This window comes from Choloepus didactylus, chromosome 15 (genome assembly GCF_015220235.1).
Source record: "Choloepus didactylus isolate mChoDid1 chromosome 15, mChoDid1.pri, whole genome shotgun sequence".
Taxonomy (NCBI): domain Eukaryota; kingdom Metazoa; phylum Chordata; class Mammalia; order Pilosa; family Megalonychidae; genus Choloepus; species Choloepus didactylus.
In genome coordinates this window covers 47176081-47203941 of record NC_051321.1, presented here as the reverse complement: position 1 = coordinate 47203941, position 27861 = coordinate 47176081, and the positions used below count along the sequence as shown (strand labels likewise).

The window sequence follows — 27861 nt, the reverse complement described above, 5'->3', positions numbered from 1 at the left end:
TGTTGGCTTCATCTTTAAGAACCTCACCAGCTCCTTACACTGTGAAGATCCAAGAAAGATTCCCTTAGGGCTCTGACAAAAGGGAGAGGAAAGGCAACCATTGTGAAATATACCCAGAGGCTTCTCCATAACAAAGCTTTGGCAGAGCTTTATCCAATTTGGAGGAAGGGCATTCCTCCTACTCCAGGCCCCTTTAGCCTTCTTGTCTCACTCAAGGGGGAAAACATAGTCAACAGGGGTCAAGGCTTCAAAGAAGTAGATTTGGAATGCTGCAGTCAGGGAAGGGAGTAGAGGGCACCAGGGAATGTCATGCCACACTTGTGAAGGTCAGTCTGTAGACACAGGCCTACTAAAACACAGATTTAACCAGAAGATTAGAGCATGCTCACACTCGTGCCAACCCCTCCTCCCAATTTACCACCACACCCAACTGCCTCAGTACCTAATGGTGGCTTACAGCTGAAAGGGCTGCAAGACAAAACTCTCCCTGAAGAGGAGTACTTAGGGAAGTCCAACATTAATAGAGGGCCAAAGGAAACTGAAGCCTTTGGCACCGATAGCTACAGCAAACATTAAACCAGCCCAACTTCTAGCAAGTTTAACATAGCTCCCCACACTAAAGACCTGCTTATCTCAGTTCCTATTGCCCAATATAGCATATCCAGATTTCAACAAAAATTACAAAGCATGCCAAAAGTCATGAGAAAACAGTCTGAAGAGACAGAGCAACCATCAGAACCAGACGCACATATGACACAGATGCTAAAATTATCACAGGGAATTTAAAATAACTATGATTAATATGTAGAGGATTCTAATGGAAAACGTAGAATGCAAAAACAGATTGATAAGAGTGACATCATCAACATGGTAACATAAACAGCTACTGAAAAACTCTCCTCAGAGATTCAGAAAAAAAAAAAAAAGACAATTCTCACTTGTTCAGAACTCTAGAGGAAGGTACAGATTGAAGAAGAAACCCACAAATGCTGAATCAAAGAAAGAGGAAAATATCAGGTAGGAAACTTCCATTAGACTGGCCAGCCATCTCCCCTGGCCCTCACTCAGTAACATACAGCTTGGGAAGTACCAAGAGGTAGCAGCTGGGACCCCTCCCACCTCCCACTGGGGACAAAGATTATAAAATCTCTCACAGCAGTGAGACTGAGCTCCATCTATATCCAGACTCAAGCCCACAGGGACCTGCAGCAATACTTAAACTGCTGGGGAGAACAGAATATAAAAGGGCTACAAGGAGTTTCCAAAATGGAGGAATAAGGAAGAAACAGTAGAATCTTTCCCCAAAGCAAGTAGCTAGGCAGAAACTGCCCAGATCTACTGTTTGGGGACCCAGGGAACAGGGGAGGATCCTTCAAGGCCAAAGTCAGAGAGGGACAAAGAGTCTGAGAAAAACATGGACAGAGACTGTGATTCCAGCTCTGGGTCCTGGTACCCATAACCCACCCTTGAGGAAGACAGCAGCAAACAGCCCAATCCTTGGCTGGTGGTCAGCTGCAGACTGCAGTGGCTGGGGGAGTCCTACACCTCAAGTACAGTGGGGGACACAGCCCCACAATGAGATAGACTTGGCCAGCAGTGAGAGCACAGGAACCCTGCAGCTTCAGTGCCACCTGGTCAGATACTGGACAGCTCCAGGAGGTAAACAACTTCTGAGGACAATTAAATCACCAAAGAGCACCATATGCTGGGCAGATGGAAAAAGGCAGGGTAAAATTGTAAGGCTTTTCTGAGCCTCTCCAGAACTTCTCCCAGGCCCATCAGTGCTGATCCACACCCTGCATGGGTCCAGGCTCTGTTTTGGCTGAGAAATACAAATGACCAAGGTGTCAAAGTGGCGCCCTGACACAAAGCCAGGCAACAACTAAATCCTAGACAAGAGAGAGAAATCAACCTTCAGAATAGACCCATCAAGATAATCAGATGACCAGATATCTGCAAAAAATCACAAGACATACTAAAACTCAAAAAGAAGTGGCCCAAAGGAACAAATCAAAAAAACGTAAGATACACAGAATCTGGAACAATTAATCAAAGATGTTCAAACAAATCTCCTGAATCAACTCAAAGAAATGAAAGAAAATGTGTATAAAGAGATAAAGGATATTAAGAAGACACTAGTAGAGCAGAAAGAATACATAAGAAAATAACAGACATTATGGAAATAAAAAACATTGTAGAAGAAATTAAAAATATACTAGAGACACAGAACAGCAGATTTGAAGAGGCAGAAGAAAGAATCAGCAAGCTAGAAGACAGACCAAATTTGAACAGACAAAAGAACAAATGGAGAAAAAAAAATGGAAAAATCTGAGCAGAGCCTCAGGAAAATGATTGACAACACAAAGCACACAAACATGGGCATCATGGGTGTCTCAGAAGAAGAGAAGGGAAAAGGGCCAGGAAGAATATTCCAATAAATAATGGCTGTAAATTTCCCAATCCTTATAAAAGACACAAATATGCAGATCCAAGGAGCCCAACATACTTGAAACAGAATAAATCCAAACAGACCTACTTCAAGACACATACTAATCAGACTGTCAAACAGACCTACTTCAAGACACATACTAATCAGACTGTCAAACAGACCTACTTCAAGACACATACTAATCAGACTGTCAAAAGCTGAAGAGAAGGAGAAAATTCTGAAAGCAGCAAGAGAGAAGTATTCACCACATACAAGGGAAGCCAAATAAGAGTAAGTGCTGATTTTTCATCAGACAGCATGGAGGTGAGAAAGGCAGTAGTATGATATATATGATACTGAAAGAGAAAACTTGCCAGTCAAGAATTCTCTATCCAGCAAAGCTGTACTTGAAAAATGAAGGAGAGTTTAAAATATTCACAGATAAACAGAAATTGAGAGATTTTGTTATAAGAGACAGACTCTATGAGAACTACTAAAGGGAGGTCTGCTGGCTGAAAAGACAAGAGAGAGAGGTCTGGAGGAGGGTACAGAATTGAAGAGTACTGGTATGGGTAACAAAGGATAAAAGGAGAGAGCAAAAAATAGATCAGGTAAATAAAAACCAAAGGAGAGGATGATGGAATTAAGAACTGCCTTTACAGTAATAACTCTGAATGTTAATGATTTAAACTCCCTGTGATGGCTAGGTTCATGTGTCAACTTGGCCACGTGATGGTACTCAGCTGTCTGGTCAAGCAAGTACTGGCCTAACCATTGCTGCAAGGAAGTTTGTGGCTGGTTAATAAACCAACAGGCTTTATTTATGGTTAATAAATCATCAGTCAATTGGCTGCAGCTGTGAGTGATGACATCAATGAAGGGCGTGTCTTCCACAATGAGAGAATGCAGTTGGCTAGATTTAATCCAATCAACCAGTTGAAGACTTTTAAGTGAGACAGATAGAGGACCTTCACTTCTTCTTCGACTGACCAGAGAAGCATTTCCTGAGGAGTTCATCGAAATTGCCAGTTCATTTCCTGAGGAGTTCATCGAAGTTGCCAGTTCATTTCCTATGGAGTTCACTGAACATCTTCATTGGAGTTGCCAGTCTGCTGCCTGCCTAAGGAATCTGGACTTGTGCATACCCACGGTTGTGTGAGACACTTTTATAAACCTTACATTCAAAGATATCTCTCATTGATTCTGTTTCCCTAGAGAACCCTAACTAATACACTCCCCAATCAAAACACAGATTGCCACAATGGATGATATAATATGATCCATCTATATGCTATTTACAAGAGACTCATTTTAGAACCAAAGATACAAATAGGTTTAAAGTGAAAGGATGGAAAAAGATATTCCACGCAAGGAGGGGCACAAAAAGAAAAAAAAAAAAAAAAAAAAAAAAAAAAGCTAGGTGTTCCGGTTTGCTCAAGCTGCCATTATGCAAAATACCAGAAATGGATTGGCTTTTATAAAGGGGATTTATTAGGTTACAAATGTATAGTTCTAAGGCCATAAAAGTGTCCAAACTAAGCGTCCAAACAAGAGGATACTTTCACTGAAGAAAGGATGATGGCGTTGGGAACACCTCTGTCAGTTGGGAAGGCATGTGGCTGGCATCTGCTGGTTCTTTGCTCCTGGGTTCTAGTTCCAAATGTCTTTCTCCAAAATGTCTCTGGTCTTCTGTCTCTTTTAGTTTGTCTCTCTCAGCTCCTTTGCATCCTTGCTGTTCTCTCACGGCATTTCTCTCTAAAGGTCTGGGGATTCTTCCTTAGCTTCTCTGGGGCAAACTCTGGACTTCATTAGTTTAGCATCTCCAAACATCTTTCTGTCTGCATCTCCAAGTGTCTGGGTCTGTGTTGGCCCCTGAGATCTCTTAAGGACTCCAGTAAACCAATCAAGACCCACCTTCAGTGGGTGGGGGTCACACCTTCATGAAAATAATCTAATCAAAAGTCTCGCCCCCAGTTGGGTAGGTCACATCTCCATGGAAACAACCTAATCTAAAGATCCCACCCATAATAAATCTGCACCCACAAGGTTGGATTAAAATAACATGGCTTTTGTGGGGGACATAACAGATTCAAACCAACACATTGCAGTAGCAATACTAATATCAGTCAAAATAGAATTTAAATGCAACAATGTTATGAGACAAAGAAAGACACTTTATATTAATAAAAGGGGCACTCACCAAGAAGACATAACAATCATAAATATTTGTGCTCCTAATCAAGGTACCCCAAAGTATATGAGACAAACACTGGTAAAACTGAAAGGAGCAATAGATGACTCTAAAATAATAGTTGGAGACTTCAACACACCACTCTCCAATAGACAGAACATATAAACAGAGGATCAATAAATAAACAGAACTCAAATAGTACAATAAATGAACTAGACCTAACAGACATATATAGAACATAGCACCCCAAAACAGCAGGATACACATTCTTCTAAAGTGCTCATGGAACAATCTCCAGGATAGACCATATGCTGGGCACAAAACAAGTCTTAAAAAATTTAAAAAGTTTGAAATTATACAGAGCATCTTCCCTGATCATGATGGAATGAGGCTGGAAATCAATAACAAACAGAGAACTGGAAAATACACTAATATATGGAAGGTAAACAAAATACTCTTAAACAATCAGTGGGTCAAAGAAGAAATTACAAGAGAAGTAAGTAAATATCTTGACATGAATGAAAGTGGGAATAGAAAGTATCAGAATTTACTGGATGCAGTGAAGGCAGTGCTAAGAGGAAAATTTATAGCCCTAAACACCTACATTCAAAAGGAAGAAAGAACTAAAACCAATGACCTAACTGAACAACTGGAGAGACTGGATAAAGAAAGGCAAACTAATCCCAAATAGGCAGAAGTAAAGAAATAACAAAGTTAAGAGCAGAAATTAGTGAAATGAAGAATAGAGTGAATCAATAAAACCAAAAATTCGTTCTTTGAGAAGATCAGTAAAATCAACAAACCCCTAGCTAGGCTGACAAACACAAAAAGAGAGAAGCTGAAAAACATAAAATCAGAAATGAGAGTGGGGCATTACCATGGGCCCCATGGAAGAAATGCAGATCGTAAGTGGTTACTATGAACAACTGTATACCAACAAGCTAGACAACTTAGAAGAATTGGACAACTTCCCAGAAACACACGAACAACCTACAATTACTCAAGAACAAATAGAAGACCTAAACAAACCAATCACAAGTAAAGAGATCAAATCAGTCATCAAAAACCTACCAACAAAGGAAAGTCCAGGACCAGATGGCTTCAAAGGCGAATTTTGCCAAGTATTCCAAGAAGAATTAATACCATTCCTGCTCAAACTCTTCCAAAAAATTGAAGAAGACAGAACACTTAGACTCAGTCTATGAAGGCAGCATCACCCAAATATCAAAGCCAGCCAAAGATACATTAAGAAAAGTTCAGACCAATCTCTCTAATGAATATAGATTCAAAAGTCTTCAATGAAATACTTGCAAGTAAAATCCAACAGCACATTAGAATTATACAACATGACCGTGTGGGTTTTATTCCAGGTATGCAAGGGTGGTTCAACAAAAGAAAATCAATTAATATAATACACCACACCAATAAATCAAATGGGAAAGACCACATGATCATCTGGATTGATGCAGAAAAGCATTTTACAACATTCAGCATCCTTTCTTGATTTTAAAAAAAACCAACTGAAAGGTAGAAATCAAAGGAAATTTCTTCAAAAGGATAAAGAGCATATATGAAAAACCCACAGCTAACATCACACTCAATGGTGAGTGACCGAAAGCTTTCCCTCTAAAATCAGGAACAGGACAAGGATGCCCACTGTTGCCACTACTATTCAGCATTTTGCTAGAAGTTCTAGCTAGAGCAATTAGGCAAGGAAAAGAAATAAAAGGCATCCAAATTGGAAAAGAAGAAGTAAAACTGTGACTCTTTGCAGATGACCTGATCCTATATTTAGAAAATCCAGAAAAAACAACAGTGAAGCTAACTTGAGCTAATAAATGAGTACAGCAAAGTAGAAGGACACAAGATCAACATGTAAAAATCAATGGTGAACTGTGGTGTATATATACAATGGAATATTGAGCAGTGGCAAGGAGTGAAGTCGTGAGGTACGCGACTAGGTGAATGGACCTTGAGGACAGTAGGTTGAGTGAAATAAGCCAGAAATGAAAAAACACATTTTATAATGCCTCACTAATATGGACTAACGATAATGTGCAAACTCTGGGAATTGAATCTGGGAGCATGGGTTATCGGGAAAACCTATGTAAAGTTTCCTAGACTGTAAGCTCTTACATCAGTCACATCTATTCATAAGTTGTAACAGTTATTTCTAAATTCTGAGATGATGAGATGTTTGCATGTAACCTTGTCAGTCCTGAAACTTCGGGTGTGTGTGTGGTGCCTGGGACTTGCTGGCAGCTGTGAGTGTTGGCTGGCATTGCCCCATGCAGCAACTCTTAAAGAGGCTGAAAAGGAGATCAGACTTCAATTGGACATATGAATGAGACAGACTTGGTTGAGACTGGGGTAGATCAGACTAAAGGGTAGAGGATATAAACTGTTTTAAAACTTCGGCTTCTGTGTGGGACCAAAGGAAGAGATGTTTATTTGGTGCAAAATCTATATTTTCTGTAGCACACTATATAATTTAATTTATATGGTCAGTTTACTCAAACACCATAATTACATGGAACCTTGAACAGGGAGTGAAATCTGGTTGTTTTGATCACTGATACATCCCAGAGTAATTTGGGCAGAGAATAAAAAGCATTTCCAAAGTCCCATTGAGGGACTGGGGAAAAATGTGGAAATACTAAACTTCCCCACATAGGGAATTGCTGATATTCTTGCAAGCATCGGAGACTACCAGTTTAGTACACTGAGCCCTCAATCTTGGGGCTTGCCCTTATGAAGCTTGTTACTGTTAAGGAGAGGCTAAGCCTATGTATAATCACCTTCAGGCACAATTTGTTGCTCACATGTGGCCTCTCTCTCTAAGCCAACTCAGCAGTGACATGACTCTCAGGGGTGTAAATCTCCCTGGCAATGTGGGACGTGACTCCTGGGGATGAGCCTGGACATGACTTTGTAGCATTGAGAAAGCCATCTGGGCCAAAAGCGGGGAGAGAAATGAAACAAAATAAAGTTTCAGTAGCTGAGAGATTTCAAATGCAGTTGAGAGGTCATTCTGGAGGTCATTCTATAGATACCACTTTTTAGATTTTAGTTTATTAGAATAGCTAGAAGGAAATATCCAAAACTGCTGCACTGCAATCTAATGTCCTTGATTCCTGAAGATGATTGAATAACTATATATTTATATGGTTTGACTGTGTGATTGTGAAAACCTTATGACCCACACTCCCTTTACCCAGTATATGGACAAATGAATAGAAAAATGGGGACAAAAAGTAAGTGAATAATAGTTGGGGGGAGGAGGGGTATGGGATTTTTTTTTTTTTAACTTTTTTTTAAAAAAAACACCCAAAACATCCCATACTCCCCATCCCTCCCTATTATTCATTTACTTTTTGTCCTCATTTTTCTATTCATCTTAGTCCATACACTGTATAAAGGGAGTGGAAGCCACAAAGTTTTCACAATTACACAGTGTAAGCTATATAGTTATACAAGCACCTTCAAGAATAAAGGCTACTAGGTTGCAGTTCAACAGTTTCAGGTGTTTCCTTCTAGCTATTCCAATACAATTCAAGAAACTGAATAAATATGAAAATAGGTATTAATGGAAGAACTGAGTGGAAAAAAAGGTATAAGACTTACAAAGACCAAGTAGCAAAATAGTAGAAGAAAGTCTACCTTATCAGCAGTTATGCAAATGGATTGCCAATCAAAAGGCAAAGATTGGCAGAAGGGATAAAAAGAATGACATCTTAAATTTGAAAACACAAGTAGGTTGAAAATGAAAGGATAGAAAAAATATGCCATGCAAATAGTAACCCAGAGAGAGCTGGGGTAGCCATATAAATACCAGGTAAAATAGACTTGAACTCAAAAACTGTTATGAGGAACAATGCAGGTCACTATATACTGAGAAGGGGTCAATTCAACATGAAGATATAAAATTATGAATACATATGCACCTAATGGCAGAGCGGCATGGTATATGGGAAGCAAATATTGACAGATTTGAAGGGAGAAACAGATATTAATCTACATTAATAGATTTCATACACCACTTTTAATAATGGATAGAATAGAGAGAAGATCAGTAAGGAAAGAGAAGACTTGAAAAATACTTTAAACCAACTAGACATAACACACATATATAGAACACTTCACCCAACAAAAGCAGAATACACATTATTCTCGAATGCACATGGATCATACTCCAGGAAAGTCCTGGTCACAAAACAAGATTCAATATGTTCAAAAATATTGAAATCAGACAATGAATGTTCAACCACAATGGAAAGGATCTAGAAATCAATTAAGAGGGAAAATTAGAAAATTCACACTTATGTGGAGATTAAGGCACTCAAACAATCAATGGGTCAAAGAAGAAACCCCAAGGGAAATTAGGAAATAGCTTGAGGTGAATGAAAATGAAAATACAAAATACTAAAACATACATGATTCAGCAAAGGCAGGGCTGAGAGAAATTTATAGCTCCACATGTTTGCATTAAGAAAGGAGAGAGATCTCAACGCAGAGACCTAGCCTAAAAACTGGAAGAACTAGAAAAATAAGAGCAAACTAAACCCAAAGAGAATAGAAGTAAGAAAATAACAAAGATTAGAGCAAAGTGAAATAGAGAATAAAAACACAATAGAGAGAATCAATGAAACCAAAAGTTGGTTCTTTGAAATGATCAATAAAATTTACAAACCTTTAGCTAGAAACAAAGAAAAAAAGGGAAATGAAATAAATAACTAAAATCAGAAATGAAAGGAAGACATTACTACCAAGCCAAAAGAAATAAAAAGGATTATAAGAGGGTACTACCGACACTGACTCAAAAAAAAAAATAAAAAAATAAAAAATAGTAGATCTCAACAGACCAATAACTAGTAAAGAGATTGAATCATTATCTAAAACTCCAAACAAAGAGAAGCCCAGGTTCAGAGGGCTTCACTGATGTGTTTACCAAACATTCCAAGAATCAACACCAATCCTGCTCAAACTCTTCCAAAAAAACTGAAGAGGAGAGAACACTCCCTAACTAGTTTTATGAGGCCAACATCACCCTCATATCAAAGTCTGATAAAGATACCACTAGAAAGGAAAATTGCAGACCGATATCCCTTATGAATGTAGATGCAATGATCCTTACCAAAATACTAGCAAACTGAATCCAACAGCACATTAAGAGTTTTACACCATGGTCACATGGGATTTATCCCAGGTATGCAAAGGTGATTCAACATAAGAAAATCAATTAATGTAATATATCATACTAACGGAACAAAGGGAAAAAACACATGATCATCTCATTTGCTGTTGAAAAGGCATTTGACACAATCCAGCACTCCTTATTGATGAAAATGCTTAGAAAACCAGGAATAGAAGGAAACATCCTCAATACGATTAAGGATATATATGAAAAACACACACACAGCTTATATCATATTTAATGGTCAAAGACTGAAGGCTTTCCCTTGAAAGCCAGGAATGCGACAAAGATATCCACCATCACCACTGTTCTTCAACAGTGTACTGGAAGTTCTAACCAGAGCAACTAGGCAAGAATAATAAAAAGATCCAAATAGGAAAGGAAGAAATAAAACTTCCCCTATTTGCAGATGGCATGATCCTGTACACAGAGAATCCTTAAAGGTCCACAACAAGGCTACTAGACCTAATAAACAAATTGAACAAAGTGGCAGGGTACAAGATTAACATGCAAAAACCAGTATGGTTTCTATATACTAGAAGTGAACAATCTGAAGAGGAAATCAAGAAAAAAAAATCCATTTACAATACCAACTAAAAGAATCAAATATCTAAGAATAAATTTAACCAAGGATGTAAAGAATTTATACATGAAAAATGACAAAATATCGCTAAAAGAAATCAAACACACAACCTAAATAAATTGAAGGACATTCTGTGTTCATGGATTGGATGACTAAATATTTTTAAGATGTCAATTCTACCCAACATGGTTTAAAGATTCAAAACAATCCCAATTAAAATTTCAACAGTTTTCTTTGCAGAAATGGAAAAGCTAATTGTCAAATTTATATGAAGCATAAGGGGCCCTCCAAATCCAAAACCATCTTGACAAAGAAGAGTGATGTTGGAGGGCTCACACATCTTGATTTTAAAACCTAATATAAAGCTACAGTAATCAAAATGACATGGTACTGGCACAAGGTAGACATATAGATCAATGGAATCAAATTGAGAGTTGAGAAATAAACCCTCACATCTATGGCCAATTTATTTTTGATAAGGAAGAAGTCTGCTCAATGGGGAAATAATCATCTTCAACAAACAGTTCTAGGAAATCTGGGTATTCATGTGCAAAACATGAAGATGGTCCTCTACCTCACACCACATACAAAAATCAGTTCAAAACGTCCAAACACCTAAGAACTGAAACTATACAACTCCAAGACTAAAACACAGGTAAGCATCTTCAGGATCTTGTGTTAGGCAATGGTTTCTTAAAACTTTACACCAAAACCACAAACAAAAGAAAAAAATTGATAAATTGGACTTCATCAAAAATTAAAACTTTTGTGCAATATGAATTTCTCTGTCCTTTTAGGGATTTGTAGATTAGAAAGCCACCAAATAGGTCAATTCACGAGTCAGTGCAGTCAGGCATGAAGAGCAATCAGCAAGTGAATTTCTCAGTGGATATGCAGCATGTAAAGCCATTATTAATACAATCAGACTTTCTTAGAAGACAGATTCCATTTTTAGCATGTGCAAATACTTCATTTTCATTTATTCAACTTACTTTCACTTTCAATAGATGGCTCCTTGTCAACAAACTACAAAGCTATCCTAGAATTTTTAACCTATATGCCTCAAGGAGCAACCAAATTATCTTCTCTGGCACACAAGTTCAAAATCCTACCCAGGAAAGCCTTATTAGTTTTCTATTTCTAGCCTTCCCAAACACATCCTTGAATAAAAACAGGCCTCCAGTGTTAACACCTTCCTTTTTTTACCACATCAGAAATAACAACCACCATCTTTTTTTCTTTTCAAAGAGTTCTTTTATATTACTGCTCATAATCAAAGCACTATTGATCTATTTCTTAGTTCAGATTTACTTTTCCTTTCCATCTAAACCGGAAATGCTACATTGCTTCCAGTTATAGGAAACAATGAAATCGATCGCTTGGTTGAGAATTCATTCACAGAATTCAAAATCATTGGTAAATAGCGGTCTGTTGTTTGAATTAAATTTATCTGTTATTCTTTTTGAATATTAAAAAAAGTATACTCAATCTGTGGAGATGACTGAAGATTATAAAACATTTTAAGGAATCTCTAGGAAAAATAAAAAAACAGGTAATTATTAAAGGCCCTGTGGCTAACATACAAACTCATGAAAAAGTTCCAAAACTTGGTTTTCAATCTTGCTTTAATGACTTCATTTACTACTTTTGTGAATAATAATGTGAACACATTAAAAATAAGCCATTCTTATTTTAAGTATCAGTTTTTATTAATAAGTGCATTTTGATTAATTTATGATCTAGATAAGCTGTAAGATATCAGTTTACTCTGTGGAATAATAACTTTACAAAGATTTAAAACAAATAAAATTTTAAAAGCCTTTTTATTTCCTTCACCATTATTGTTTTACAATACAAATATCACTTTGTGAATACACACACAAAAAAAAACCCTATGGAAGATAACTCTGCTGCACATAAAATACAGAATGGAGATATATAAGTCTTCATTCTTAAAAAACTATTTTGTTCTCCACATTGGCAATTATAGAATGAATACTTCCCCAAACATACATATGGTAGGAATAAAACTTAGAATTACATGCAGTTTCTGCACAAATATATTTTAAAGAAATAGATCTTTTTTGTTGTTCACCAACAAAATTGTCATGAAAGTAAGTATAACTAATTCTTATAGCTTTCAAGTGATCATTTTCAACTCTCTTTTAAAAAAGGGTATTCATGGCTGTTTTTGTTGTATAGTTAAAATTGAACTACCAAATAGATGATAAAATAATTTAAAGTGGTACATGTCATTTTCACCTGCTCACAATATGTGAACAGGGGTGTGACAGTCTAATTTGCTCCCCCATTTTCTTTAATTCATAGCAATTTAAAAAACCGTAAGCAGTCTTCTGATTTAATTTAGCTATAAATGCAAAATTTAGTAGTGTATACATACATTGTATTTTCATGGAATACTTTATTTTAAATAAAAACATTAAAGATTGCCTACCGAACATACAATCAAGACAAGAAAGGCACTAGAAACAGACAAATTTCTCTCTCAAGAAGCATTTTTAAATGTTAACTCTCTTCTCTCTCACACGTAAAAATCTTTAAATTTGGTTTTCATAACATCATTTTGAAAAATAAAGTTAGGAAATACTTAGAAAATCACTTTATAACAGAATCTTTTTTTTTTTTTTTTGCACTTTTTGACACACTGTAGCTGCTGATTTTACAAAACCCCAAGTTACCAAACCTTTCTGTGTCTGTCATTTTAATTTGCATATCGGTGCAACAGGTAGTGAGACTTCAGAATCGAACCCCATTCAGGTACTTAGAAACCTTCATAGAGACATTTGCTAGAAAATGGCTTACAGCCCAATCTTTGGGGCAAGAGATATGAAAAGTATGTTTTCCCAAGAAAATAATATGCTTTATTTCCAGATGTGACTGGAAAGACCAGAACGTATGATATAAAAGCTTACATTTATGCTGCTGCATCACATACAAAGGAACATGGTGGTCACGGGTTATGTAAATCCCAAACCTATAAACAGGAAATGTGTACAGTGCATGATGGGTTAAATTTTCTTTATTGTTGTCCAACGTAGGTCCTTTGGAGAGAAAAAAAGATCACAGTGCTGACCAGGTAACTCAATAGGTTAAGTCAAGGTAACTGTTGAAAGATAATAAGATTAGGGAGTGTTTTTTTTGTTTTTTGTTTTTTTTATGGCATCTTCTCTTATGGAGTTCTTAGCACTTTGGGCAGTTCCTTCCTCCCCCGCTTTGTACAGCTGTTATGTGTCGTTCACCAGCCGGCTGTATTTAACTTGTCTACCAAGGTGGACTACTGGCCAGGGGAAGGGCCAATGATAAGATCGCGGTACAATCCCTTGAACATTCTTTTCAAAGTACTGAAATGGCCTGTACCACCACACCCTGGCCAGGAGGTTCATCTGGGAAGCTTCTTTTAGCACCTAGACAACAAGGAAAGGAAAAACATCAGGAGGAACAATAATTCTTTGGGCTCCAAAAGGAGCATATAGGCTTTTGCATAATCTTTCACTTCAAGTTTAAATACTTCTCATGTTAAAATTCACAAGGGACCCTAAACCCACCCCATTTCCACTCCCAGATAGCTCCCTTTCACTCTCACACCACCAACCCAGGCTCTTTCCACTCCTGCAAACTAGGTCACAGCCCAGGAGAAAATCAAATACTCCCTATTTTGGGAGGACAAGGACAACTTGGGACTCATCTCTTGCCTATAAATAAACACCCCAATTAACTTTTTTGCCATTTTTCTACACTGAAAATGGAAAGACTTAATTAAATGTTTATAAAGCTAGTGAGGTATGGAGGGTAGGGAGAAGAAGACAGCAATGCCAGTAGGCAAAGGGTGGACAAAGGCTCAGAAAACATTTTTCATGGAAGAGTATGATAACAGTTCTCGAAGGAAGCAATTTCCAATGTCATTATATTAGCACACTTCTTTCTCACCTTAATTTTGAAGAGGATCAAAGTCACACACACACAAAAAAACAACATAATCTTAGTTAATTACCCCTTAAGAAAAAGAAACCTAAGACATCTCTGGATCCTTTATACCTCCATCTCCCACCCCAAGTGAGCAATGCCAAGTCAGGAACAATACAAGCTAAAAAACAAATGGGGGAAACACTCACTTGCTGATTGGCCATGGTGTGATACCACCAGAAGAGTCTTGTGGTGATGTAATATGCCACCACTACGTCCACAGTGTAGTGTTCATGTGCTAAGAGAATACAGAAGATTCCAACCACGCTGAGGAGCCAGCAAATCCAGTGGTACCACCAGAGTCGCCGAGGGGAATCTGAAGAGAAGAAATTTGCAGTAATCCCAACATTCAATTACCACCAAGGACACCCAACGATGACTCTACTATTACTGCTGAATCCAAATTACTTTGGGTCTTTCCTTCTGAAAATAGATATCTTGGGCCAGAAAATCTAATGGCTTAGGGCTTTAGCTTATTTGCAACCAAAGTTGCAATAGAAACAGTTTATTTATAAAGTGATTGTCCTACACTCAGGGTTGTGAATCTCCCTGGCAACGTGCAATATGATTCCTGGGGAGGAATCTAGACCTGGCATCGTAGGATGGAGAGCATCTTCTTGACCAAAAGGGGGATGTGAAAGGAAATAAAATAAGCTTTAGTGGCAAGGAGCCGAGAGGTCACTCTGGTGGTCACTCTTACATACAATATAGATAACCCTTTTTAGGTTCTAATGAATTGGAATAGCTAGCAGTAAAATACCTGAAACTATCAAACTACAACCCAGAACCCATGAACCTTGAAGACGATTGTATAAAAATGTAGCTTATGAGGGGGTGACAGTGTGATTGGGAAAGCCATATGGACCATACTCCCCTTTGTCCAGTATATGGATGAATGAGTAGAAAAATGGAGGCCAAAAAAACAAAACAAAAAAAAGGCGCCCAGTGTTCTTTTTTACTTTAATTGTTCTTTTTCACTTTAACTTTTATTCTTATTATTTGTGTGTGTGTGGTAATGAAAATGTTCAAAAATTAATTTTGGTGATGAATGCACAACTATATAATGATACTGTGAACAATTGATTGTACGCTTTGTATGACTGCATGGTATGTATGGTATGTGAATATATCTCAATAAAATTGAATTGAAAAAAAAAAGCAGTGCAGATCATACACTGCCAAAACCCTAAAAAAAAAAAAAAAGTGATTGTCCTAGCAGTCATTTATATTTGGTTATTACTTGATTCATATAAGCATAACTATACTTTAAAAGATGAGTCTAACCACATAAGGATAGGTTAATGCATTGTCATTGTACTCCATTAAAAGAAAAACAAACAACCATCCATGAACATTTAATTTACTTGTAGACAATTCAGGGTTAAGAGTCTGTACAAAAATCAATGCCTATTGGTCTACAGGTCCTTGTACATGGACTAAGCAATTATAATTGATTCAACTGTCTTAAGTGCTTTCCAAGCTATGCATCTATAACTAATCAAGAGTCTTTGAGATTTGTATTTATCAAATATAAATAAAACAGACTCCAAAAACCTGGGAATTCTAGTTAAGTGCCTCCTCAAAGGTAGGGCAGCACCAGAAAAATGCCTGCCTGTACCTCCATTTGAGAAATCACCTGAGGGATAAATCCAAATCTCTATCAATGCAGGGTTTCCTATCTTACATCCTCAATGGATGCGATACAGAGGGTCTGAAATTTTAGGCAAAAATATCTGAATATGCTATACCCTTCTCAAGCTATGGGAGAAAATTCAGAATTTTATTGGGTTCTCAAAAGGTACAAGAATCATTCATGAATTCAGACCCTACTCTAGAAACCAGAATCAATGAACAAAACCAGCAGAGCCTGCCTTTGTGTGAGAGACCCCTTATGAGTGGGGAAGACAAATAGTAAACAGTAATTATAATAAACAAATTATACATTGTGTTAGAAGTGTTCTGTGCTATGGTAAAAGAAAAGTTGAGCAGGATGGGGGATCAGAAGTGCAAGAGGTGAGGAGCAGTTTGCAATTTTAAATGGGGTGGTCAGGTTAAGCACTTTAGTGCATGCCTAGGGCTCCACGTTCCATTTTCAGGAATATTAGTATTTGATGCTTTAAACATGCAACACTGGAAGGAGAGTCTGGGGAAGATGGCAGAGTTGAGAGCTCCAGGACTCAGTCCTCCCACCAAAAGAACTATTAAACAGTCAGGAACTATTTGAAACAACTATTTTGAAACTCCAGAGGCCAGAACACTGTACAGCATCCAGGGAAGAGTGGGGGGAAGACACAGATAAATTACTGTAAAGAACTGTAAACTGTTCTCTCCCTGTGGGGGCTACTGGTGCCCACCCCCCCACATTGTGGCACGCAGCGATGGGGTCCAGTCCCTGGCTAGCTGCTGGTGACAGAAAGGGATGTAAAAATCCTCTTCCCCAAGAACAGGGGTGGGCACAGCCGATGGCTGATCATGGTTTTTGATTAGCAAACTTGGATCACTGGGTCCCGGTTCTGAGGGCAGCTATTGTTTCAACCCACCCTGACAAAGGTGGCGGCAGCCGTTGTTTCACACCTCCTTGGACAGGGGTGAAGGTGGTGAAGATGCAGTGCTTCCTCAAGCCTACAAGGGACAATGAGCTCAAGGGCTGCATTTGCTGGACAGGCCAGGAAAGCTCAGCTTTGGGGAGCCATTGGAGAAGCTGCCCTTCCTAATCCCTTCCCCAGGGCACTTTGGAGCCAGTCAGCGTCCCCTTCCTGGGTCCCCGGCCCTGTTTTGGCTGAGAAAAACTCCTGGGAAAGTCCTTTCTGGGGTGACACGAAACAACAAAGGAGTATAAATAAATACAGAGGATGGTCTGGGACCAAGGCTTGCTGGCATCAAATACCCAGGAGGAGGAGGTCTGTCTCCTGGGAAACAGAGGGGACAAACAAACTCCTGTAAACAAAAGGACTCCAAAACAACTAAGAAGCAAAAACCCAGGGCAAGACAGAGGCCCAGAAAGACAGGGAAAGCCCTGCACACTGCATTCACCTTCGGCAGACCCTCCTGATAGGGTTGAAGCTGAAGAAAATCTCTGTCTTATCACCAGCTGGTTACAAAACCAAGAAACAGACATTCCAGGGAGTAAATCCCAGAGTGAACGTTTTTAAATATTAAAATGTGCAACAGAGTACAAGACAAACAAAGAAACAGAAAATGATGGCCCATCCAAGATAGAGGATAAAAATACAGAAAACACCAAAGGAGATGAGGATGTGGACCTACCGAACAAAGCCATTTAAAAAAAATAAGCTTAAAAACGCTCAAGGAAATGAAGGAAAGTACAGAGAAAGCACTAAAGGTTATCAGGAAAAAAAAAGAATGAACAATATGAGAGTCTTAAGCAAAGAGACAGAAATTTTAAAAAGGAACCAAACAATTACTGAGTTGAAGACCACAAAAACTGAAATGAAAAATGCCCAGGAGGGTTTCTAAAGCAGATTTGAGTTGGCAGAAGAAAGAATCAGTGAACTTGAAGACAAGACACTTGAAATGGGTCAGGCTGAGGAGCAGAAAGAAAAAAGGAATATTAAAAGCAAAAATAGCCTAAGACAGCTGTGCTGGTTTGGATATATTATGTCCCTCCAAAAGCCACATTTTAATCCAGTCTTGTGGGATATTTGGATTAGGTTGTTTCCATGGAGATGTGACTCACCCAACTGTAGGCACTACTTCCGATTAGATTATTTCTATAAAAGTGTAGCCCTGCCCATTCAGCGTGGATTTTGATTAGTTTACTGGAGTCACCGACACAGGCCCAGATGCTTGCTGATGCTTAGAGATGCTTACAGATGCTGGAGTTGCAAACAGAAAGACATCTGGAGATGCTAAGCTAAGGATGCACAGGAGCTGAGAGAGCTGCTGACACACAATCTGGGACCAGCAGATGGCAGCCACATGCCTTTCCAGCTGACAGAGGCGTTCCGGATGCCATTGGCTGTTCTTTGGTGAAGGTATCCTATTGTTGATGCTTTAGTTTAGACACTTTTATGGCCTTAGGACTGTAACTTTGTAACCAAATAAACCCCCTTTATAAAAGCCAATCCATTTCTGGTATTTTGCATAACGCAGCATTAGCAAACCAGAACAACAGCTATGGCACACCATCATATGCACCAATATACACATTATAGGGGTCTCAGAAGGAATAGTCAAAGAAATAATGACAGAAAACTTCCAAAACTTAGCAAAAGATGCTAATAGGCACACGCAAGAAGCTCAGAGAACACCAAACAGGATAAACTTGAAGAAAACTACACCCTGTCACATATAGATCAAACTGTTGAAGGCAAAAGACAAGGAGAGAGTTCTGAAAGCTGCAAGAGGAAAGCAATGTGCTATGTACAAGGGAGTCTTAATCAAATTAAGTGTTGATTTCTTATCAGAAATCCTCAAGGCAAGAAAGCAGTAAGTTGCATCTGGTACAAACAAGGGCTACATCATGCCTCAGTGATTCTAAATGGACAGCATTGGAATTCACAGTATTTGGACCAAGTACAAGAACAGCAGTTTCTCTCTCTCCTCTCTCAGTGCCTTTATGTGCATCTTCTCTTCTCCTTCTCCTGTGTTTCCCCAGTTTTTAAGACTGAAACTGGGCTTTCACCCTTCAGTTCACCACTTCTCCTCTCTTTCCCCAAAATGGATCCTGTTATCTGTTATGCTCTTTTGCAATACTGCCCCTCAGTTCCCTCCACATCTCCCCATCTCCCACGCCATTGTGGCAGTTCAGGCCCTTACTCTCCTGGATTACCACGGCAGCCAGTCTCCTAACTTTTTTCCTGGTCTCCAGTCTGGCCTCGCTCTAATCCATCCTGTAAGTGGCTTCAAGAGTCGTCTTTCTTGCTCTAAAGGACAAATAAGATGACATCGCTCACTGGTTATGGCCTCTCAAAATGGCACCCCAACTCTGTCAGATGGCAGTTCAGACTCCCTTTCGTGGCTTACGGCATTCTCCATGATCTGGTTCCTACCTACCCGTCCAGTCTCATCTCTCATTATTACTCCCACTCTGAGCTCCCACCTACTGAACTTCCACGAGGTGCCCTATGCCCCAAGACACCTCCAGACTACACTGTGTGTCGCTCCTCTGTGCTACCACAACAGCCTGGGCAGACTTATTGCTTTTCACAGAAACTGCCTGTACCTGCTCATTGAGATCACTGTAGCTAACAACGAAATACTGGAGAAAACTGAATTTCCTTGTAAGTAGAAAAATGAGTAAATAATCTGTGGTTTATTTATAGCACTGAAGTAAATACCAGCAGCAATTGAAATGAATGGACTGGAGACTCATCTCAAAATCATAATTTGAGGGAAAAAAGTGGCAAAAGAATACATATATTATGATACCATTTATCTAAGTTTTTAAAACCTCAAAACAATGCTGCATATTATTTATGGAGATACAAATACAAAAGTTAAAGATGTATGGAAATGATACAGGAAAATAGGAGGGGAGGATGGAAACTTTATCTATATATTAACATTGTACTTCCATTTTAAAAAATTACTTAAAGTAAATACAGTAAAATGCTGAAATATATTAAAGCTGAGCAGTACACAGCACTATCTGTAATCTTTTTTGTGTGCTTAACATATTTCATAATGAAATATTTTAAAGGAAATTTCCCATTTAATATCCCTCACTCTTGAGGGCAGGGACATCATCTGACCCACTACCGTATCCTGGGCATGTAGCACAGTGCTGGACACCTGAAAAAATGGCTGGAATGAACACGTGATCTACCACTGTCCCATCAGCCTGGTCCTGGATTTTAAAACTCTTATGACACTTCCTTCCAGCTCCTTCAAGCAACTATGTAATAGGTACATAACACAACCTGCATGCTCAGCTCAAAACTGCCCCCACCCCAATATGATAGCTGACATTCCGGGAATCAAGACACTGTCCACAAGAAGGCCAGTAACTTATTCCGTATGTATTTTCTGGGGAGCCTGCTGTATTGTAGGCACAGGGGTGAGGGTAAGCTGTTGCCTCCTGCAGCCTCCACTCTTGCTTCAGCAGACTTTCCAGAAAATATGATTTACCAAGAGGACCAGATTGTGGAAAACAGGAAGCGAAGACCTTTTAGTAGAGGGCTGCTTAGACTTACACTCTTTGATAAATAAGTAGGTGAGCGTTAGCATGACCGTGTGGCCGCTGTATAGATAGTCCCCACACATGTTGTGAGAGCCGGTAATGGACAGGCCACCTCCAGCAATGAGCTTCATTATTCTCCGCAGTTGGGCTTCCCAGTCCCCAAAAAGCTGGAGAGAAATGAAAAAACAAGATTCATGATTATCCCAAGAGTAGTATTAGAATTACTACTTAACGTCCAGTAATCAAGCTTGTACTAAGCACACAAAATCTCTACCATGAAGTTTTCCCACTCAACACTCAATATTTACCCTCCCATGGGCAGTCCTTGGAAAGACTATGGTCTTAGAGATGACGCTTGTGACTTCAGAACTTTCCTCACACATTGGCACTTTAATAGCACATTTTAGCAGATGTTAACCCAATGTTTTTATTATTGAGTGAGAAAAAAAAAAGTTGGATAGATTGATTTACCATAATGCCTTAAGGGGGAAAAGAAATTTAAATCTCTGATTTAGGAAAATTTTAGAGAAGTATTTTTGCCATCATTGCTCTAAAGTACAGTTGTTCTACTGGATTTGCTAAAGCAGCTGGACGATGGGGCAGTCAAATATGTGATATTTTTTAGGCGTGTGTAAGTGATTCACTGGGACCAAATTGAAACAAGGGACTGAGTAGAATGTGCCCCCAATTACATGAAATTATATGGGTAGAATTGGATGTTTCTCCTTTTTTTAATAGGAATGAAAATAGAATCTATAAATATACCTACCTATCTCTGATACAAGTCTGGGGTGGATACCAGAGTTATATATGGCTTGAATAACTCATTTATTGCAATTTCTATTTGCTCTGTCAAACAAAATGTGTGAATTGCCCATATTTTATGTTTGGCAGCATTCTTTTAAATTTTGGCTGGCCAATTCAGTCACCATGATTCCTTTTCAACATATAAATGATAATATTCCAGCTTGGAGAAAAATATGCTTCATTATAATTTCCCTTTAAAAAGTTTATCAAGACTTCTACTTAAAGATGGCAGAAGAGACAAGTTTCCAAATTCAAAGTAATCCACTGAATGCCCAGTGCAACAGAAGAAAACAGACCTACACAGCAAGACTCAGCAACATGGAATTTCAGAAACTAAGGAGGGGGAACTAAGAAGAGGCTCCAAAATTTCTAGGGACTAAAAACAAGCTTCTTTATGCACATATCAAGAATCAAACTTTTCAAAAACAACACTGGAAGCTACAACAATGGAACAATGCCTTAAAATTCTGAGGTAAAATAGTTTCTAACCTAGCATTCCATACCCAGCCATATTAATAACTAAGCATGAGGGTAAATGAGGGTTGTTTTCAGACATACAAGGTTTAAAATATTTACTACCTATGTACTCTTTCTCAGGAGATTAGAGGGGATATGTTCTACAAAACAAGGGAGTAGAAAAAGAAACAAGACTTGTTGGATGTCAATGGAGAGTCAGAGAGCCGTGCAGCAAGCCTAGGAAGCAACCAGTCCAAACGGGATGGGCCAAAGCTCTGGAGAGGTGTCATCAAGAAAAAGACAGAAGTAGAACATACCCAAAGCATCTGACTGTATTGAAAAGAGAACTACAACTTGGGAGTGAATAAATACCTAGAAAACTAATAAAGCAAAAAGCAAGGCATTACTAACTCTATGGGAAACAAAATATTGTGCTGAAAAGAAAAAGTAATTATAGGAAACTGCATGACGTAGCTGTGAATAGCATTCACACAGTTTTAATAATGTAAGCAGTGAATACTGAGCTAAACAAAGGAGAGGGAACCACACTGGGATGGAGGATAAGAACGCGTGTAATGGGGCCCATGGGGGCAGGGGGCAGGATACAGGATGAAAAGGCAGAAGGGGGCACAGACAAGTGGCGGTGCTGGTGGGGACAGTGGGCAAGGATAAGGACACTAAATCCTCCCCTTCCACAGTAGGGAGTCAATAATAGAAAAAGCCCAAATTAAAAAATTATGAAGTAACAGTATTGTTCTATGATTTAGAGACATGAAGGTCAACACATACAAAATATTTGTAAGAAGAGTTAAAGAAATGGAGGTAAATACTGCAAAACTGAATTAAAATTGAGAGGGAGTAAGAAGGACTAGAGTGGGATTAGGATAAGGAACTTTTGTTATTCAGAATAACTCCTGCAGAACCATTTAATTTTTTAAATTGAACGCATGTATAAACACGATAAAATTTTTTAAAAACTTTAAATTAAAAGCCTGGTCTAGTTCTGTCATAACAAAGAACAATAACTACAAGAAAATTATGGCAAAAGTGCTTTGGGTATCTCTTCACTTTACATTACTTCAAATAGTCTTTCCCAAATTCCCTCTGTGTTTTGAAAACTAAAAATCACATTCTCAAGGCAGCATCACCCCATAATTTGTCCTCCCATTGCAGCAGGAAAATCTTTGTGGAGAAACCTATGCGGTGGGGGTGGGGTGGGGTTATAAAGAAAACAGGGCACTCAGGCTAATCACATGTAGTGAGGGAAAACAGCATAAAATTAATGCTGCATTTCTTAATAAGTGCCCTTAAAACCCCTAAGCTGTCTTTTAAAATATAGCAAGGCTGTCAAACTTTAGGAAGAGAAGGCCTCCTTAAGCTTAATGGAAAACAGAAAAGAGGGTGGCAGGTTACAGTTAGGTAAAAAATTTAAATACATTTAAAAAAAAACAAACAAAAGTAAAAGACAAATGAGAAACTGGCAAAAACAAAACATAAAAAACAACCCTGTAGCATGAACAAGTTAACAACTTTACCAAATATAAAGCACATATAAATCAAGTAAAATAACCAATTTGGGAAACAAAACTTATAAAAGATCAAAGGAATCTGAATTGTAAGATGGCAGAGGAGGACGCTGCAGGAATCAGTCCCTCCTCCAGAACAAACATCAAAAGGCAGGAAACCGTCTGAATCAACTATTTTGAAACTCCAAAGTCCAGTATAGCATCCAGGGAAGAATAGGAAGAAGAAGCTGATAAATTAAGGTAAATACCAATAAACTGCTCTCTCTGAACAGCAATTACTGTCACCCAGCCCCCACTTTTGTGGCAGGCAGCAGTGAGATCCGGCCTCTGGTATAGCTTAATGGTGCCAGAAAGGGACATTAAGATCCACTTCTCCAAAATCCAGGAGTGAGCATGGGCTGATCAATAATCACAGCTTCTGATTAGCTACTTTGGATCACTGAGGGCCCGGCTCTGAGGGTGGCCATTGTTCCAACTTGCCCTGGAAAAGGTGGTGTAGGAGACTTAAAGAAGGTACATATGCTTCCTTAGCTTTGTGGGGGACAGCTGAAGGGCTGCATGTGCTGGGCAAGTCAAGAAAGTACAGCCTTGGGGAGCCCTGGAAGAAGATCCTGACACCTTTCCTTGGCCCCTCCCTAATCCCCTCTTCAGGGCGTTTAGGAGATAATCAGCATTCCCTTTATGGGTCCTTGGCCTTGTTCCAGCTGGGAAAAGACTGATTTGGGAAAATCCTTTGGAGTGTGCCCCAAGCCCCCACCAGAATGTGCCCTCAAGGCAAAAGCAGCTTGAGACAAGGAAAGCAGTGTAAGAAATAATTGAGGCGGATGGCCTGGGGCAAAAGCTTACCTGCTTTAAGGCCACCAGTGGAACCTATGGAAGAGCTCCTGGGAAGTAGAAGGGGCACTCAAACTCCTGTGTAATGGGGAATTCTTAAGCCACTAGCAAGCGCAAGCCCAGGACAAGACACAGGCCCACAGAAGACGGGAAGGACCTTGCACTCTGCATTTGCATTGAGCAGACCTTCCTGAGAGAAGGGCTGATGGTTAAGAAAATCTCTGTCCTATCCACCAGTGCATTACAAACTCAAGAAAGACATCCCAGGGAGTAAGACAAGAGTTACCATTTTTAAATATTAAAATGTACAGTGTGCAACAAAAGATTAAAAGACAAACAGGAAATGATGGCCAATTCAAAGGAAGAGGATAAAAATTCAGAGAACATCAAAAAAGAAGACCAGACTGTGGACATACTGGACAAAGACTTAAAAAAACTGATCTTCAAGATGTTCAAGGAGATGAAGGAAAATACAGAGAAAGAACTAAAGGATATCAGGAAAACAATGAATGAACAATATGAGAATCTCAATAAAGAGGAATTTTAAAAATAAGCCAAACAGACCTCTGGAGTTGGAGACCTTAGTAACTGAAATGAAAAATGCCCAGAAGGGTTTCAGAGCAGATTGGAAATGGCAGTAGAAAGAATCAGCAAACCTGAAGATAAGATAACTGAAATGAGCCAAGCTGAGGAGTAGCAAGAAAAATAGTTATAAAAAGCAAAAACAGCCTAAGAGACCTCTGGGACACCATCAGCCATAACGATATATGCATTATCGAGCTCCCAAAGGAAAAGAAAGAAAAGGGCAGAAGGAATAGTCACAGAAATAATGACAGAAAACTTCCCAAACTTTTTTTTTAGCCAAAGCCATGAAAATGTATGCCCAAGAAGCTCAGAGAGCACCAAACAGGATAAACTTGAAACGTGAAGAAAAATACCCTGCCACATATTGATCAAACTGTTGAATACAAAGGACAAGGAGAGAGTTCTGAAAGCTGCGAGAGAAAAGCAAAAAGTCTCAATTAAATTAAGTGCTAATTTCTTATCAGATATCATGAAGGCAAGAAGGCAGTGAGTTGAAATAATTAAAATTCTGAAAGAAAACAATTGCCAACCAAGAATTTTATACCTGGCAAGACTTTCTTTCAAAAATGAGGGAGAGGTAAAGACATTCTCAGATAAACAAAAGCTGAGGGAGTTCATCATCACTAGACCAGCCCCACAAGCAATGCTAAAGGAAATTCTTCAGGCTGAAAGGAAAGGACACTAGACAGTGGTTCAAAGTGGCATAAAGAAATAAAGATCTTCAGTAAAGGTAACCAATTTGGGTAATTATAAATGCCAGTACTATTGTATCACATTTTTTGGGGTACAGAACTCTACTTCTTACTTCCTACAGATGCTAAAATGCAAATGTATAAAACATAATGATAAATCTATGGTTTTGGACAATGTACAAAGATATAATCTGTAACAATTACAAAAAATGTTGGGGGGACAGGGAGGTATATGAATAGTGTATGTGTATGTTATTTAAGTCAAGTTGGTATCAAATCCAATATTATTGTTATATACTTAGGATATTAAATTTTAACTCTATGGTAACCAGGATGAAAAAATATAAAAAAATATATCCAGATAGAAATGAGAAGGGACTCAATATAGTACAACACACAAAAATCAAATAAATATGAAAGTGGGCATTCATGGAGAATTGAGGGACAAAAAGGTATAAGACTTATAAAGACTAACCAGCAAAACTGCAGAAGAAAGTTCTGTATTATCAGTAGTGACTTTCAATGTAAATGGATTAAACTCTCTGGTCAAAAGGCAGAGGTTGCAAGATGGATAAAAAAGCATGACCCTGCTGTATGCTGTCTGCAGGAGACTCACCTATCAAAGACATAAGCAGATTGAAAGTGAAAGTATAGAGAAGAAAATACCAAGCAAATAGTAACAAATAGAGAGCAGAGGTACAATGACAATGACCTTCTCAGAAAAGATCAATTAAAAGGAGGGAATGAGGTAAAGGCAGAGACATCTACAGTGCTGGGCAGGGAAGAGGAGGCCTTTGGAACAGACTTGCTGGGTTAAAATCAGGGCTCTTCTACTGATTAGCTGTGAGACCCACAGCTGAACAAGTCTAAGCCTCAATGTCTTCATCTACTATTTGGGTACGCTATATTTATTACTATTGAAAAAGTCCTCTAGGAGAATAATCAATATTTAATCAGCAAGTGAAATAGTCATATCCTTCACATATCAGTTACATTGCTTCTAGGAGTCCACCTCAAAGAAATTATTCTAAATATGAAGAAAAGCTTTAGGTAAAAATATTCCACGACAACATCATTTCTAACATCAACAAACTGGAAAACACCTTGCTGGGAATTGTTAAATAACTATTCCCTTCCTATTAAAGTGTGAGCACACTGGGACCCTGCTGTAAATAAGCTCTCAAGTCCTGGACTAGACCAACTAAACAAGAATATGAGATGATTAAAAGGCATCGTAAAGTTGAGAAGAACTGAACTAGGCTATAACTGCATTAAAAACAAAAAATAACTTCACAATGATTGCACAGTAACTTTATATCATAAACATTTTCCTTTATTAAGGAAAACCCCAAAATATTTGGTATAATTATAACTGTTTTTTAAAACTATGCACAGAAAAAGTCTAGAATATAACACACTAAATGTTAACAGGGTTTGCATGGAATTTGATAGTCTCCATCCCATAAGAGCCCTCCACTTTCTGATCCTTGGCCTGGAGAGGGATTCTCTTGGAGTTCTTTCTGTCTGCACACATTGTGCAGTTCAGGGACTTGGTTTGCCTTTGAGTCCTGGCCAGAAGAGGGGTAAAAAACAAAAGCATAAAAGAACAAAATGAAAGCAGGAAACTTGCCCCTGGATTATTCATACTTTGGAACCGGGTGTCCTTCCCTGAGCAGCCTACTATCATTTACTTTCAGAGACCTCAAACAGCTGCTCCATGCATTCTGTCAGGTGTTCTGGGTTGCATTCAGTGAGAAAAAAAGGATGGAGTATGCTTACTTCATTGTAACTGGAACCAGGAACTCCCCCATCAGTGGGCTTTTGAATGTCCATTTGTGAAACCAGAGATATTTCAGGGGATGTCACATACAAACCTCCTCAGTGCACACTACAAAGCGGTGACAAGAAAGTCTTATATTTACACAATGACATGAATTATGGTCTCCCAAGTCATAGAAAAATCAGTTTTCAGTAAAAATAAAGCAATTTTCTTCAACTTCTAATCAATGGCTAGGAAAAAAGTAAGCCAGCCAAATGACTCAGGCCGAGACAAAGCACAGAAATAAACTAACAGCAGAAGAAGGTGGAAAAGGCTTCTGAATAAGGCAGACTCCAGTTCATTCAGAACAAGTGTGCCTGAGGTTATTATGAAATAGCCTTCCTCAAGTATCTTTCCCATGCTGAGTAACACAAAGCCCTGATGACAGTCTGGTCTTCACCATCCGGTTTGCAGCTGGCTTAGAGCACTGGTCTTTTCCCTTAACTGCATTTTGAAGGGCAGGGAGTTGCACTGCATTGCAGCCTCCTACTAGCAGGTGGAGAAACTGGAACTAAAACTCATCAAATAATCCTGCATAATTCACTGGCACTGGTATAACTTTGAGGAAGGGCTGAAAGTCAGTGCTAAAAAGTGGTAATGCTATTTAAAATATCCTTGTC

At 38.6% G+C, this 27861-nt stretch overlaps 1 protein-coding gene across 12 annotated transcripts in view; it reads right to left on the bottom strand.

Annotated features, from left to right (window-relative positions):
• Positions 1–12083: 12083 nt before the first annotated feature.
• Positions 12084–27861, bottom strand: part of SGMS1 (sphingomyelin synthase 1) — a 361911-nt gene continuing 346133 nt past the window's right edge. For all 12 annotated transcript variants that reach the window (XM_037804108.1, XM_037804106.1, XM_037804103.1 and 9 more), the window contains 3 exons: positions 20536–20689; positions 14530–14696; positions 12084–13821 (listed from right to left, as the gene is read on the bottom strand). In XM_037804108.1, coding sequence (XP_037660036.1) covers positions 13642–13821; positions 14530–14696; positions 20536–20689 — 501 coding nt within the window. In that variant the 3' untranslated portion in view covers positions 12084–13641. The remainder of the gene's footprint in view (positions 13822–14529; positions 14697–20535; positions 20690–27861) is intronic.